The sequence below is a fragment of the Solanum verrucosum genome, unplaced genomic scaffold (genome assembly GCF_900185275.1).
Source record: "Solanum verrucosum unplaced genomic scaffold, falcon-dt-bn FXZP01000085.1, whole genome shotgun sequence".
Lineage (NCBI taxonomy): Eukaryota > Viridiplantae > Streptophyta > Magnoliopsida > Solanales > Solanaceae > Solanum > Solanum verrucosum.
This window is the reverse complement of record NW_026019839.1, coordinates 220,838-235,636: the sequence shown is the minus strand read 5'-3', so window position 1 is coordinate 235,636 and position 14,799 is coordinate 220,838. Positions and strand designations below refer to the sequence as shown.

Genomic DNA, 14,799 nt, shown 5'->3' with positions numbered 1-14,799 from the left:
GAAAGCCAAAAAAAAAAAAAGCTGAGAAAAGGGAGACAAAGAAGAGGGGAAAAGGAGAAATATCTGACCTCAGATTTGGAACTTTTTGACAACTTTTGTTGTAAAGAAATAATTTATAATAAAAAGAAGTGGAGGATTTTATTTAATTTTAATATTTATATATGTGGAAAGAGAGGAATGTGTCTGTGTTAAGGAAGAGAAAAATCGACTCAAATTCTTGTTTTAATTTGCTAGGAGTATATTATTCAATTGTCCAATTGACTTTTCAAATTATAATTTCTCGATGTTGTTCGTTTTGTGTGTTCACATGATACGAAATTTGTTAATTAATTCAATAGTTACGTGTTAGCAAGTAACTAGTACGTACTAATATAGATAACTATATTTACAAATGTTTGGTTTTAAAAAGTATGAATAGAAAATTGAGAGTTGTTATTTTTTCTTAGGAGTTCTGATTTTTCTGAAGAGTTCACACTTTTATTTGAAGGGTTGCAATTTTTGGAAAGATTGTGACTTTTCCAAAAGATTGTGAATTTTCCGAAAAGTTGTGATTTTTTCAAAGTGTTGTGGCTTTTTCGATAAGACACAATGACTATAAATAGAGGAGTCTCCTCTCAGTTTTAAACAACGAATTTTCTGAACTATTTCTTGTTCTGCATATATAAATTCTAGTGTTTGATTTTGAATATATACTTTGAAGTTTGTTGTTTCTTATAAAGTTCTGCAAAGTTATTGTTCTAAGTATCTTAGTAATACAGATCGACAACAATAAATACTATTTAATTTAGTGATGAAGTTATTTATCAGAAAACACTACAATTGAATTTATATGAGATCAAGAATACGAATCTCAATTTTACTCGTTAGATTTGGATTATTAGCCACTAATTGTATTAGATAACGCAAGTGAAAACGAGATAAAAATAATAATGTTATTATAGAAAGTCGTGTTAAGCATTTAATTAGCTCCGATGATGCATGATTGTATTCAGTGACGGATCCAGAAATTTTATTTCATGGGTGCTCAATTATTTTTAGTTTGAGAATTGCTATATAAACTGGGTGCTTAGTTAATACATTTGAATAAATTATTAGATATTACAAACAAATATTAGTGTTTATTGCAAAAAGCAATGGGTGCTCAAGCACCCATAATTCATAACATACATCCGCCACTGATTGTATTGGATCTGAGAGTTGCTATTATATTCCTAAGTGAGTGTTGTTAGTTAAGACTGAAGTTCCTAACTATGGAAAAAAGCTTCAAGCAAATGTGGATAGAAGGTCCAATTGAAGAACTCAGCTTTCTTCTGTCACTTCCCGAAGCTACCCCCTTGACGTAACACGGGACCTAGGTTCACGAGTGACCCCAAGATAACCTTGAGTCTGGCATATCATAAGCATACTGAAAATAACTAAGTAAAACATGAACTATGTAGAAGCTAAATCAATAGATATCCGAAGAGGAACAAGCCCTACTAGTCTGAATGTAAATATAGCATAATATTCGAGTTTTAGTGTCACGCTCCGAGCCTACACCCTGGACGTGGCCGGCACTCGAAGACCATTGCTTGCCCCAAGCGAACCCTTGACCTGGCTTTCTTAACTCATCGGAAACCTAACTCAACAGAATAACTCCATGCATTGCAAGGACATAAAACAACTTAACTGATAACATCTGGCCTAAAAGGCAACTCGAGTCCCAAAATAGAATATTTACATATATACATAGATGAGAGACTCAAAACTAACCAACTGACTGACTATCTATGAAGCCTCTATAACACTGAGATGGATGTTGGGATAGACCCCGCAACATCTTAATAATACAAAAGTAAGAGAACAAAATAATCGAGTCCTCCAGAATGCAAAGAGGCTCACCACTGACTCTGGAGTGCTTAGCTGGATCAACGACGTGCTGGATGCTGATCCTGAGTACCTGTGTCTGCATCGTCATAAGATGCAGGCCAACTGGCATCAGTACATTGAATATACGAGTATGCGAGCTGGAAAACTAAGCAACATAGGCTAGAAGGAAATCTGGAAGAAACTGAATAGCTTACCTGGCTCAACTCAACTCAACCTGACTGACTCTTTCAATATAAGGCAATTTAAAACAAGTGTGATATAAAGAAAGACTGTTTAAAACATGCTATAAACTCTGTGTGTATACAAAGATACAATAAACCTAAATGTATGTAGAAATACAAATGAACTGATGTATATAAAAATACAATAATTGCTGTGTGTATACAAAGATACAATAACCCTGTGATGAAATCCATATTGATCATCTCCCACTTCCATTCCGGAAGTTCTATCCTCTGAGCTAAACCACTGGGCCTTTGGTGTTCAACTTCCATTTGCTGGCAATTTGGACATTTAGCAACAAATTTTGCAATGCCTTTCTTCATGCCATTCCACCAATAAACTTCTCTCAAGTCACGATACATCTTTGTGGAACCCGGATGAATGGAATATTTAAAGCTATGAGCTTCTTCTATAATCCTCTCTTGGAGTCCATCCACCATAGGTACACATAATCTTCCCTAATATCTCAATAAACTATCTTCCCCTTGTTCAAAAGCTAATACATGTTGCTTTTGAACATTTGCCTTCAACTCAAGAAAAATAGGATCTTGATCTTGTTTCTCTTTCACTTCTAACACTAATGATGACTCGGCCCCGCTCATCACCGCTATTCCTCCTTCTGCGGAATCTATAAGTCTGACTCCCAAGCGTGCCAGTCTGTGCACATCTTTTGCTAACTCTCTCTTCCCTTCTTCAATATGGGCGGTGCTACCCATAGACAACCTGCTTAAAGAATCAACAACAACATTAGCCTTACCTAGGTGATAAAGAATACTCAGGTCATAATCCTTGAGTAATTCTAACCACCTCCTCTGTCTGAGATTAAGCTCTTTCTGAGTAAGCACATATTAAAGACTCTTGTGATCAGTAAATACATCAACATGCACCCCATACAAGTAATGACGCCATATCTTCAAAGCAAATACTACAACAGCTAACTCCAAGTCATGGGTTGGGTAATTCTTCTCATGAACCTTCAACTGTCTGGAGGCATAAGCTATAACTTTGCCATTCTGCATTAAGACACAACCCAAACCAACTCTAGATACATCACAATACACCACAAAACCTTGAGTACCTTCTGGTAACGTCAAAACTGGAGCTATAATCAACCTCTTTTTCAATTCCTGAAAGATTTTCTCACAAGCTTCAGACCATTGAAATTTCACTGTCTTCTGAGTCAACTTGGTCAAAGGAGATGTAATAGATGAGAACCCCTCTACAAACCTTCTATAATAGCTAGCAAAACCCAAGAAACTCCTAATATCAGTTGGAGATGTGGGTCTAGGCCAATTCTTCATTGCCTCAATTTTCTGAGTATCAACTTTAATTCCATCACCAGATACAATGTGGCCTAAGAATGCCATCGACTCAAGCCAAAACTCACACTTAGAGAACTTGGCATACAACTCCTTATCTTTCAAAGTCTGAAGAACTATTCTTAGATGACTAGCATGATCTTCTTCATTCCTTGAATAGATTAGTATGTCATCAATGAAGACGATAACAAATATATCTAAATAAGGCTTGATGACTCTATTCATCAAGTCCATGAAAGCTGCCGGTGCATTTGTCAAACCAAAAGACATGACCAAAAACTCGTAATGACCATATCTAGTCCTGAATGTTGTCTTTGGAATATCACATTCCCTTACTCTTAACTGGTGATAGCCTGATCTGAGGTCAATCTTCGAAAAACAAGTGGCACCCTGAAGCTAATCGAAAAGATCATCAATCCTCGGAAGAGGGTATTTATTCTTGATGGTAACCTTATTTAACTGGCGGTAATCTATACACATTCTAAGGGAACCATCTTTCTTTCTCACAAACAAGACTGGATCGCTCCAAGGTGAGACACTTGGTCGAATGAAACCCTTATCTAGGAGATCTTTCAACTGCTCTTTCAACTCTTTCAACTCTGCTGGTGCCATTCTATAAGGCGGAATAGAGATAGGACGAGTATCTGGAATGAGGTCTATACCGAAATCTATTTCTCTCTCAGGAGGAATTCCAGGTAGATCATCTGGAAAAACTTCTGGAAACTCTCTTACTCTAGGAACTGACTGAAAAGGAGGTATCCCAACACTAAAGTCATTAACTCGGACTAAGTGATAGATACAACCCTTTGAAACTAACTTTCTCGCCTTATGGTACGAAATGAAATAACCCTTAGGCCCTGCTGAACTACAACTCTACTCTATAACTGGCTCATTCGGAAACTGAAACTTGACCACTCGAGTTCTACAGTCTAATGATGCATAACATGCATGAAGCCAATCCATACCTAAAATGACATCGAAATTTACCATGTCTAACTCAACCAAATCAGCCATGGTGCTCTTGTGATTGATAGAAACAAGACAATCACGATAAACTCTTTCTGCTAGAATAGACTCCCCAATAGGTGTAGAAACACAAAAGGGTTCACAAAGCCTTTCAGGAAGAACATCAAACTTATTTGCAACATAAGGAGTTACAAAAGATAAACTTGCTCCTGGGTCTAGCAAAGCATACACATAAAAAACGAAGACTTTGATCATACCAGTGACGACATTTGGAGAGTTCTATTACTCATGGAAATTGGTGAATGCATAGAGGAGGTTTGCTCCTCCACCTGTACTAGAAGTAGCTCCTCTAGGTGCCGTCCTGTCTGGTGGAACAACTGAAGAAGACTGTGCTCTATTGCCCCCATTACCCTGCCTGTTCTTTGGACACTCTCGCATGAAATATCCATTCTGTCCACACTTGAAACAACCAATGGAGCCCTCTCGACAAATACCTGAGTGGTTCCTACCACACTTGGCGCAGGCAGGAGGCTTACTACTCCCTTGAGCCACACTGCCCGAAGACTGCGCTGGTCTAGCCTTGAAGTTCTTCGAATTCTGGCCATTATATTCACTTCTGTATTTGGGTGCAGGTGTTCTGGTAGATGATGGAGCAGGTCCCTTTTGCCTTTGCTGAAAGGATGAACGGTTCACATTACCTTTTTGCTGCCCAGACTCACTACCAGTCTTAGCTCTCTTATTTTTGAACTTTTCCTTGTCCCTCAGCTTCTCTTCCTCAACCTGCTGCACATATACCATCAACCTTGATATGCCCATGTCCCCAATAAACATTGCAGCCCTACCTTCCTTACTTGATATCTGCCACATGCATCACCTCAAAAATCTTCTTTAACTCCTCAATGAATTTTTCTGGATCCTCGGTAGTGCTCGAACCCATGAAACTCGGAGGATTCATCCCTAAGAACTCACGAATCCTTGACGTGTTAGCTCCTTCATGTCGAGCTCCCCTTTGCTGACCAATCTGATTAGTTACAGCTTGACTCAAAATTCAAATTGCCTCTCTGAACTCGGCATTAGAAACTTCCTCTTACGGTTGCACTCCCGGGGCATAAGGTAACTCTTGCTCATCAACATAACGTCTAGGAAGATGCCCTCTGCCAACTCTTCATAGAGGCATGATTATCTAAAAACACGTGCAAGCACGGATTAGAAAGAAACTTTTTAGAGATCAACTCTAATGCACGAGATGAGTGTGAAAGAAATGAGAAATCTTCCTAAATGTTGCAGCCTCCCAATTATAGATGTGGCGCGCTTCACACCGATAACTAGGACTCTACAGACACGGCTTCATAGACTCCCTAGAACTCTTGAACTCTGATACCAAGTTTGTCACGCCCCGAGCCTACACCCTGGGTGGGACCGGCACCCGGAGACCATTGCTGGCCTCAAGCGAACCCTTTCCTGGCTTTCTTAACTCATCGGAAACCTAACTCAACAGAATAACTCCATGCAATGCAAAGACATAAAACAACTTAACTGATAACATATGGCCTAAAAGGTAACTCGAGGCCCAAAATAGAATATTCACATATATACATAGATGAGAGACTCAAAACTAACCAACTAACTGACTATCTATGAAGCCTCTATAACACTGAGATGGATGTTGGGATATAGACCCCGCAACATCCTACTAACACAAAAGTAAGAGAACAAAATAACCGAGTCATCCGAAATGCAAAGAGGCTCACCACTGACTCTGGAGTGCTCAGCTGGATCAACAGCATGCTGGATGCTGGTCCTGGGTACCTGCATCATCATAAGATGCAGGCCAACTGGCATCAGTACATTGAATGTACGAGTATGCGAGCTGGAAAACTAAGCAACATAGGCTAGAAGGAAATCTAGAAGAAACGGAATAGCTTACCTGGCTCAACTCAACTCAATCTGACTGACTCCTTTCAATATAAGGCAATTTAAAACAAGTGCGATATAAATAAAGGTTGTTTAAAACCCGCTATAAACTCTGTGTGTATACAACGATACAATAAACCTGAGATGTATGTAGAAATACAAATGAACTGATGTATATAAAAATACAATAATTGTTGTGTGTATACAAAGATACAATAACTTCTGTGGGAGTTTCTCTAACCGACAACCATCACATAAGAGCTATAGTGATGATACATCGATCAACCTCACGCTGCCAGAGCATCCTACACCCGACCAAAGGTATAGGACCAGAACTTCCTAATGAATCCACTAGTCTAATCTGAAAAGGATTCATCTAAAAAGTATGAACCTCTTCTACCCATGATGGCTACATGGTTCTATGGGGGCTGTGGGTTCTTTGAACGCTCCCCCAATTCGGTGCTCGATACTACTCCCAAAAATGTACTGGCTCTTATGTTTTTAAAACAAATGTCTTCCTGCTGATTTGAGATCATTACTCAAAAACTTAGCTCAAAGGCTATCTTGAAAATCTCAGTTTCCTCTTTTGCTTCATTTAGAAAGTGATTACTCTTTTTGGAAAACTAGCCCAAAGGCTCTTTGGAAATCTCAGTTTCCAATCTTGTTTAAATGTGAAAACATTTCTTTAAAACTTCTTTGGGAATACCTAGTTCCCTAATAACTTTTGAGAAATGAACTCAACTTTATACTATTGACTTAACTTGAAACTCTATACTCTTTGCTTGACTTGAAACTTGAGCCTTAAAATGAAGTTAAAACGTTCAATAAAGACTCTTGAACAACTTAAGACTTGCTTGGACTTACTTCTTAACTTCTAAGATTTGACTCTAACTTCACTTGACTTTGATCCAAACTTTCCTTGAATTGGATTATGGATTAAAGGTATAGATCACATGTTTATGGATGAGTTCTTGACGTTTAGACGTACCTTGGAGTGTGGAAAATGACTATAAAATATAGGTACATTACCAAGGAACATGTATGAAAAAGTAGGGAATGAAAGGGAAAACTTGGCTTCTTTGGCGCTCTGAGAGGCGCGGAGCGCCAGCCCTCAAGCTTCAGAGGGGCCTGCTGGGCGCTCTGCTAGGCGCGCTGCCCCAAGGGCTGGGCTTCAGAGCCCCTTTTGGAGCGCGCTGACTCGCGCGACACCGTAGCCCTTTTCCCCGAAAATTCAACTTTTCTCCTTCTTTTTCCCCACTCTAAACCTTCTAAACTTCAAAGTTTCCAGCCCCAAACACTTAGAATCATAAAAACCCTCAACATACACTTGATTCAACTCAAAATCACAACCGGAAACATGTCCCAAAACAACAAGGAACTTCAACAACACAACCAACAACTTCAACACACACACAACCACAAACTTCAACAACACAACCAATCTTTTCTCAGATATTAAAACAAGTTTGGCGTGTGGGGGAAAGAACCAACCCAACACTATGATCTCACATACCTTAATAGGGATCACCCCCGACGAAATCCACGACGATCTCTACGAAGTTGCTTCTTCTTCTCCTTTCTCCTCTTCTCTCCTTTTCTATCAAGAACCCTAACTCTCACTTTAAAAAGTAAAAACTGATTTAAAATCAGTCTAACACCTTAATATATATCCAAAATAAAAGGCTAGGGAAAAGACCAAAATACCCTTACAAAAATCGGGTTAACTGCCCTGCCAACAGCCCAACTTCCAAAGGGCATAACTCCCTCGTACGAACTTGGAATCGGGCAAACTCGGCGGCGTTGGAAAGACCATTCCACGAACTTTGAAAACATAACTGTAAATATACCTAACTCATCCTGAGCTAAGAGTTATAACTGTTCAAAGTTGGCCAAAAACTCACTTTTTCCCATACTTAACCAAATTTTCCAGATTTTTAATTCCTTCCAAAAATGACTATTTCCAATTCTAAGCCTCTTCATAGTTATTTCAAATTTCCGGATGTTACAGTTAGAGCGTTCCCATGATTTATGAAAAGACTTCTCATCCTCACTGCTCTTATCAGTAATGGCAGTAGGTTTGTCAATCAGCAGAGCCAAGTTAAGATCTATCACACCTAAGTGGAACTGGACTTGTTCATGCCATTTAGAGAAGTTCAATCCATTGGACACAATAACAGATGAAGCATGTGAATGAAGAGGAATAACTGCAAAATAGATATGCATGCTCACAAATCAGAAAATAATGTGAATTCAGTAAAGCGATAAAAATATATCGTAATTCTCCTATAGGTAGATACTACGACACATTATCATAATTTAAATGCCAATTTTATCTTTAATAGGTAATGAAATATTTTTTAATCAAATATATACGACATCTTTGGATATACAATATATGTTTAACTAAAAGATATTAGTTTACCTCATAATTTTCACTATTCGTAGAATGATAGATTCACCTTTGGGTAAATTCTTAAGTTATAGCAATAGTGAAAGTCAATTTATCTATTTATTTTTCAATATAAGCATTTGATTAATCTTCATAGATAAATGACAATTTTATGAATGCATATTTCTTCTTAACCATACTAGTTTGGCCACTTTGGTGACTAACAAGCTATATGAATACAAATGCATACATAATCTCATAAAATTTTGTGCATGTGAATAATTTTAAACATTTTAGTTTGGCCACTTTTGTGACTAACAAACTATAGTAACATAATACATGCATCAAGTGATCATAAACATGGTATGTGTAGACGTTAATTTCTCTAGTTTGGCCACTTTGGTGACTAACAAACTATAGAAACATAATACATGCATCAAGTGATCATAAACACTACAAAAAAAACAGCATTTAGCGACGGATTATAGTGACAAACAATATTCCGTCGCTAAATAACGACGGATTAGCTACGGAAATATAAATTGGTCGCTAAATTATCGGATAATATATTGGGACCTAAATTAGCGACAAAATAGCGTCAAAAACTTAAATCCGTCGCTGAATTTAGGCGCTAAAATTTGGCGCCTCTATTTTTCCTACTAAATTAGATAATTGACTATGAAATTCGCGATAAACTTATAATAAAAAATTTCCAGGGCACAAATCCCTTTCACACAAATTAAATCACTCACTCTCTTCCTCTTTGCTGCTCATTGCTACCCAAAAAATTCCTAGGGCACAAATCCCTTTCACACAAATTAAATCACTCACTCTCTTCCACTTTGCTGCTCATTGCTACACATACATAGCAGCGCCTTCTGTGGGAAGAAAACCTTGCAAACTTCATTGTGAGTTGTTCTGTGGGAAAGCTTGTTTCATTGTTGTTGGTTCATCAAAAGGTAACAATAGTTTCTATTAATGTCTAAAATTCTATAGTTATTTCATCTCTGGTTCATCTACAGTACTCTTCATCATCTTTTTCTGATTTTTTTAGTTAGGGTAACGATAAAATGCCTATTATCTACCCTAATCTTTGCATTTATATTTATCTTATTTAGCAACTTTTGCATTTGGGTCAAACTTAGGGCAGATAGGAGCATTAGCTTAAAAATAGAAAACTTTGGGCACAAAGATCATTCTATCATATTGTTTTGTTTATTTTTGTTTAACCATTTGATATTTGAAACTTAGTGAAACCTACATAAGCTAGACTTTCACCCTTCCCCTGCTCTCTGTTGTTTTCTGGTAAATCAGACACAATATTAGATAAAAATGTAGTACTTCTTTTCATTCTAACATTACACCACTAGTTCTGTAACTTGTTTTTGTGGTAAGTAATCAACAACTTGTTCTATGTGGTTTTTCTTCAAGTTTCTGGTGGTTTGCTGTTTTGTGATGCTGTAAAATCTGGGAACTTAGAGGTTTTCTGAATTTGTTAAAATAAAAGCACAAGCAGAAAGTACATGAATTTGCTCGCTGGAAAGCTTCTTGATCCACATATAATAAAAGGATGGAGTACTTCTTTTCAGTCTAACATTACACCACTAGTTCTGTTTACTTGATTTTGTGGTAAGTAAGCAACAACTTTTTCTATGTGGATTTTCTTTAAGTTTCTGGTGGCTTGCTGTTTTATGATACTGTAAAACTGGGAACTTAGAGGTTTTCTGAATTTGATAAAATAAAAGCACAAGTAGAAAATACTTGAATTTGTTTGCTGGAAAGCTTCTTGATCCACATATAATAAAAGGATATGGTTTGTGTTCTCTATATACATTTCAATTAAAGACTTCTACTTTAGTACTTCTATGTAATTTCTTTAGTTCTAATTTTTTGAATAACTCTAATTATTTTGTATTTTTTAACATTAAGTAGGAGTATGGAACATCTAAAGCGTAGTTGGATGTACAAGAGATTAGATGGTCGAGGGGCTCTTAATTCTAGTTTTATAGCCGGTGTGAATGACTTTCTCAAGTTTGCATGTTCTCATCCGAATCGCATGAGTGGTGAGGAAGTTAGATGTCCATGTAAAAAATGTCACAACATTAAATACATGAATGTTGAAACTGTTAAACTACACCTTTTTCGTTTAGGATTTGTTGAGAACTATTTTGTTTGGAAATATCAAGGAGAAAAAGAAGTGATCGGTGAAATGTCTATTGATTTACCGAATGATACACAATCTGGATTGGGATATGATAATCCATATCGCCAAATGGTTTTGGATGCAGTTGGATCAAACTTTGGTCAGGGTTCGAGCTTGCAATCTTATAGTAATGACGAACCTGAGTCATCTCATCATTGTGAACCTCCAATGGAGGAAGATCCTAATCCTTCAATGGAGGAGGAACCTAATCCTGAGTCACAAAGGTTTTATGATTTACTTCAAGCCGCTGATGCAGAATTGTATCCTGGTTCTTCCATCTCTCAACTTGCACTAGTTTCTAGGATGCTAAATATTAAAATGGAGAACACTTTGTCACAAAGGGGCTATAATCAAGTGATGCAACTATTGAAAGAGGCATTACCTGAAGATAACCAAGTTCTCGATAGTTATTATCAAACCAAGAAACTAGTGCGTAGCTTGGGTTTGCCTATTGAAAAGATTGATTGTTGTAACTTAGGATGTATGTTGTATTGGGAAGATGATAAAGACCTAACATCTTGTAAGTTTTGTGGCTATGAAGGGTTTAAACGTTGTGTTGGTTCTCGTAAGAGAAAATTGGTCCCTTACAAAAAAATGTATTATTTTCCTCTTATTCCTAGATTGCGGAGATTATATGCATCTCATGCCACAGCTGCCGACATGAGATGGCATCAAGAGCATACACAAGAAGAGGGGGTAATGCGACATCCATCAGACTCTGAGGCTTGGAAGCACTTCAATGAAACTCATCCCTTTTTTGCTTCTGACCCAAGGAATGTGAGGTTGGGGTTATGTACTGATGGTTTTCAACCATTTGCTCAATCTAGAAGAAAATACTCTTCATGGCCAATGATTGTCACTCCATATAATTTGCCCCCGGGGATGTGTATGAAGGAGGCTTACATGTTTTTAACTGTCATTGTTCCAGGGCCACACAATCCTAAACAAAAAATTGATGTTTATCTACAACCTGTAATAAAGGAATTGACTTTATTGTGGGAGACAGGTGTAGAAGCATTTGACATCTCAAAAAAGTAAAATTTTCAATTACGGGCAGCTTTGATGTGGACTATCAATGACTTTCCGGCATATTCTATGTTATCAGGATGGAGTACCAGTGGAAACTTAGCATGCCCTTATTGTATGGAGGAAACACAATCCTTTAGATTACAATATGGTGTGAAAACAACTTGGTTTGACAATCATAGAATGTTTCTTGACCAAAATCATCCATTTAGAAGTGATCGTAAGAACTTTCTTAAAGGTCATATTGTCACAAGATTGCCACCACCTTTAAGATCAGGACAAGAAATTTTGAATCAAATATGTGAGTTGGGGATAAGGAAAGTAACTGAGTTAGATGCAGAAGAAGTTAATAAAAGAATTTGTAAGTCTTGTGGATGGAAAAAACGAAGCATCTTTTGGGATTTGCCTTATTGGAGTTCTAATATGATACGACATAATCTTGACGTCATGCATATTGAGAAGAATGTCTTTGATAATGTATTTAACACAGTTCTTGAGGTGGATGGCAAAACCAAAGACAATCCAAAAGCACGTCTAGATGTTGTAAAATATTGCAATCGGCCACATTTGGCAAGGAATCCTGATGGAAGTTATCCTAAAGCTGCATATACAATAAATAAGGATAAAAAAAAGGTCTTGTTTGATTGGTTGGAAGGTGTGAAGTTTCCAGATGGTTATGTTTCGAATATGAGTCGATGCCTTGCACAGAGAAATTTAAGTTATTTGGGATGAAAAGTCATGATTGTCATGTGTTCATGCAACGACTATTGCCAATTGCCTTTCGTGAGTTACTTCCTAGTAATGTGTGGCAGGCACTTACAGAGTTGAGTTTATTTTTTAAAGATCTTACTTCAACTACTCTTCGAGTGGTGGACTTGGAAAGATTGGAGGTACACATTCCACAAATTTTGTGTAAGTTGGAACGCATATTTCCTCCTGGATTCTTTAACTCAATGGAACATTTACCAGTGCACCTTCCACATGAAGCACGAATTGCTGGACCTGTACAATATAGATGGATGTAGCCTTTTGAGAGGTAATTGTAAAGTATTTATGCTCCTATGGTGAAAAGTATGTTAGACATGACATTATAATTTAATTTTTTACCTATATAGGTACCTCCGAACTCTTAAAAATATGATTGGGAACAAAGCTAGTGTTGAAGGTTCTATTTGTGAAGCATACTTGATGGCAGAGTCAACACAATTGTTTTCTCATTACTTTGAACCTCATGTTATGACACGTCATCATAATGTGATCCGTAATGATGACGGTGGTGCTATGAAAGATGTTGAAGGAAATTTATCAATATTCACCCATCCAAGCAGACTATCGGGTGAAGGAAAAAAAAGAGATTTATCCCTTGAAGAAATTAAGGCCGCCCAAACTTATATTCTACTAAACTGTCAAGAGGTTGAGCGGTTTGTGAGGTAACATTTTAAGATTATACCTGTTTAAAATAAAAAAATTGACTATACATTATGACTTTCTATATAACTTATTTTGTTGCAATGAAGCATGTACGTACAACGTTTGCAAGAAGAGTTTCCGAATCTACCTCAAGATCAAAAAGATGAGAGTCTTGAATCATATTTTTCTATATGGTTCAAGGAATATGTAAGCCTCAAACAATGATTATTCTTTAAAAAAGTGATGTTTTTAAATTATCTTGTGAATATAGACTAAATTTTATAGTATTTTTAACTAGGTTCGATCCAACCATATTGAAAATGAATACTTGAGTAGTCTTGCTCATGGACCATTAATAAGCGCATGTGCTTATCCAGTGTGTTTTGTCAATGGATACAAGTTTCATACAATACATCGCGGTAGTGTAAGATCAACAACGAACAGTGGAGTTTGTATCTCAGATCCAAATGCTGGTGATTACTATGGTAGGATACAAGAAATTATACAATTGGAATATCGTAGAGCACCTTTAAAGCAAGCTATATTATTCAAGTGTGAATGGTTTGATCCAACAATGAATGTTGGTGTTAAGGAGCACAATCAATATAAATTGGTCGATGTTAATCATCCTCGCCGATTTAAAAAATATGAACCTTTTATTCTTGCAATGCAAGCAACTCAAGTGTGTTATATGTCTTATCCTAGCACAAAGAGGGACAAGGATGATTGGTTAGCTGTATTAAAAGTCAAACCTCGAGATGTTATTGAATCACCTGATGAGGGAGGGATCACAGTAGTTGAATCAAATCTTCCATTCCAAGTTGAAGAAGTTGAAGTCCATGAGATAGATATGAATATTATTGTTGATGAAGATATACCTCTGCATGATCCAAATGGGGAGACAATTGAAATGGCTGAGCCAATTAATGAGGATTTGTTGTTAGATCACCATGAATTAGAAGAAGAAACTACAGAAGATGAAGGTGAAACTGAGGATGAAACTGGAGAGGAGGATGATGAGGAGTTTGAAGATGAAATAGATACAGACTAGTATATTGATAGAAATGTGCTACTGTATCTTCAGTGACTTTAGTTTATAGTACTATGTTTTGGATGCAAATTTTTGCCCAGTGAATCATACTAAACTTAATGCTTTCAGTGACTTTTTTTTAAGAAACAGTATTTGAGAATTTCATTCTTCAACCAGTTTTTAATTCTCAAAGACAGATTCACATCCTCTGTGAAGATTGTATTCTGCCTTGTGTTTTATGCACCTGCATTACCTGAGATTTTCAATATAATAGTAGATATGAATCCATTCTTGTTTTAGTTGTATAGTAGGATATGGAGAAGTGATGTTGCTGATCAGTTGGCTTTATTGTCACTGAATGATGGTCTGATTTCTTGAGTTCTGATGAAATCCAATGCTTGTCGCCATCAATTATTTGCTAGTTTCTAGTGTGCTTTTGATTTTGAATTTT

At 36.9% G+C, this 14,799-nt stretch overlaps 3 protein-coding genes across 3 annotated transcripts in view; 1 reads left to right on the top strand and 2 right to left on the bottom strand.

The window, feature by feature from the left end:
- Positions 1 to 7,688, bottom strand: part of LOC125815695 (protein NSP-INTERACTING KINASE 3-like) — a 451,704-nt gene extending 444,016 nt beyond the window's left edge. Inside the window, exon 1 of the mRNA XM_049495245.1 lies at positions 7,684 to 7,688. The gene's annotated coding sequence lies outside the window, so the exon portion shown is untranslated. The remainder of the gene's footprint in view (positions 1 to 7,683) is intronic.
- The window catches only part of LOC125816015 (probable inactive poly [ADP-ribose] polymerase SRO2), a 103,665-nt gene that overhangs the window by 1,707 nt on the left and 87,159 nt on the right, over positions 1 to 14,799 (bottom strand). The window lies entirely within an intron of this gene.
- On the top strand, positions 10,616 to 14,369 carry LOC125814045 (uncharacterized). Its single transcript, XM_049493513.1, has 7 exons — positions 10,616 to 10,742; positions 10,830 to 11,888; positions 11,988 to 12,586; positions 12,721 to 12,929; positions 13,024 to 13,338; positions 13,426 to 13,525; positions 13,617 to 14,369. Exons 1-7 carry the CDS (start codon positions 10,616 to 10,618, stop codon positions 14,367 to 14,369), a joined length of 3,162 nt encoding a protein of 1,053 aa, XP_049349470.1.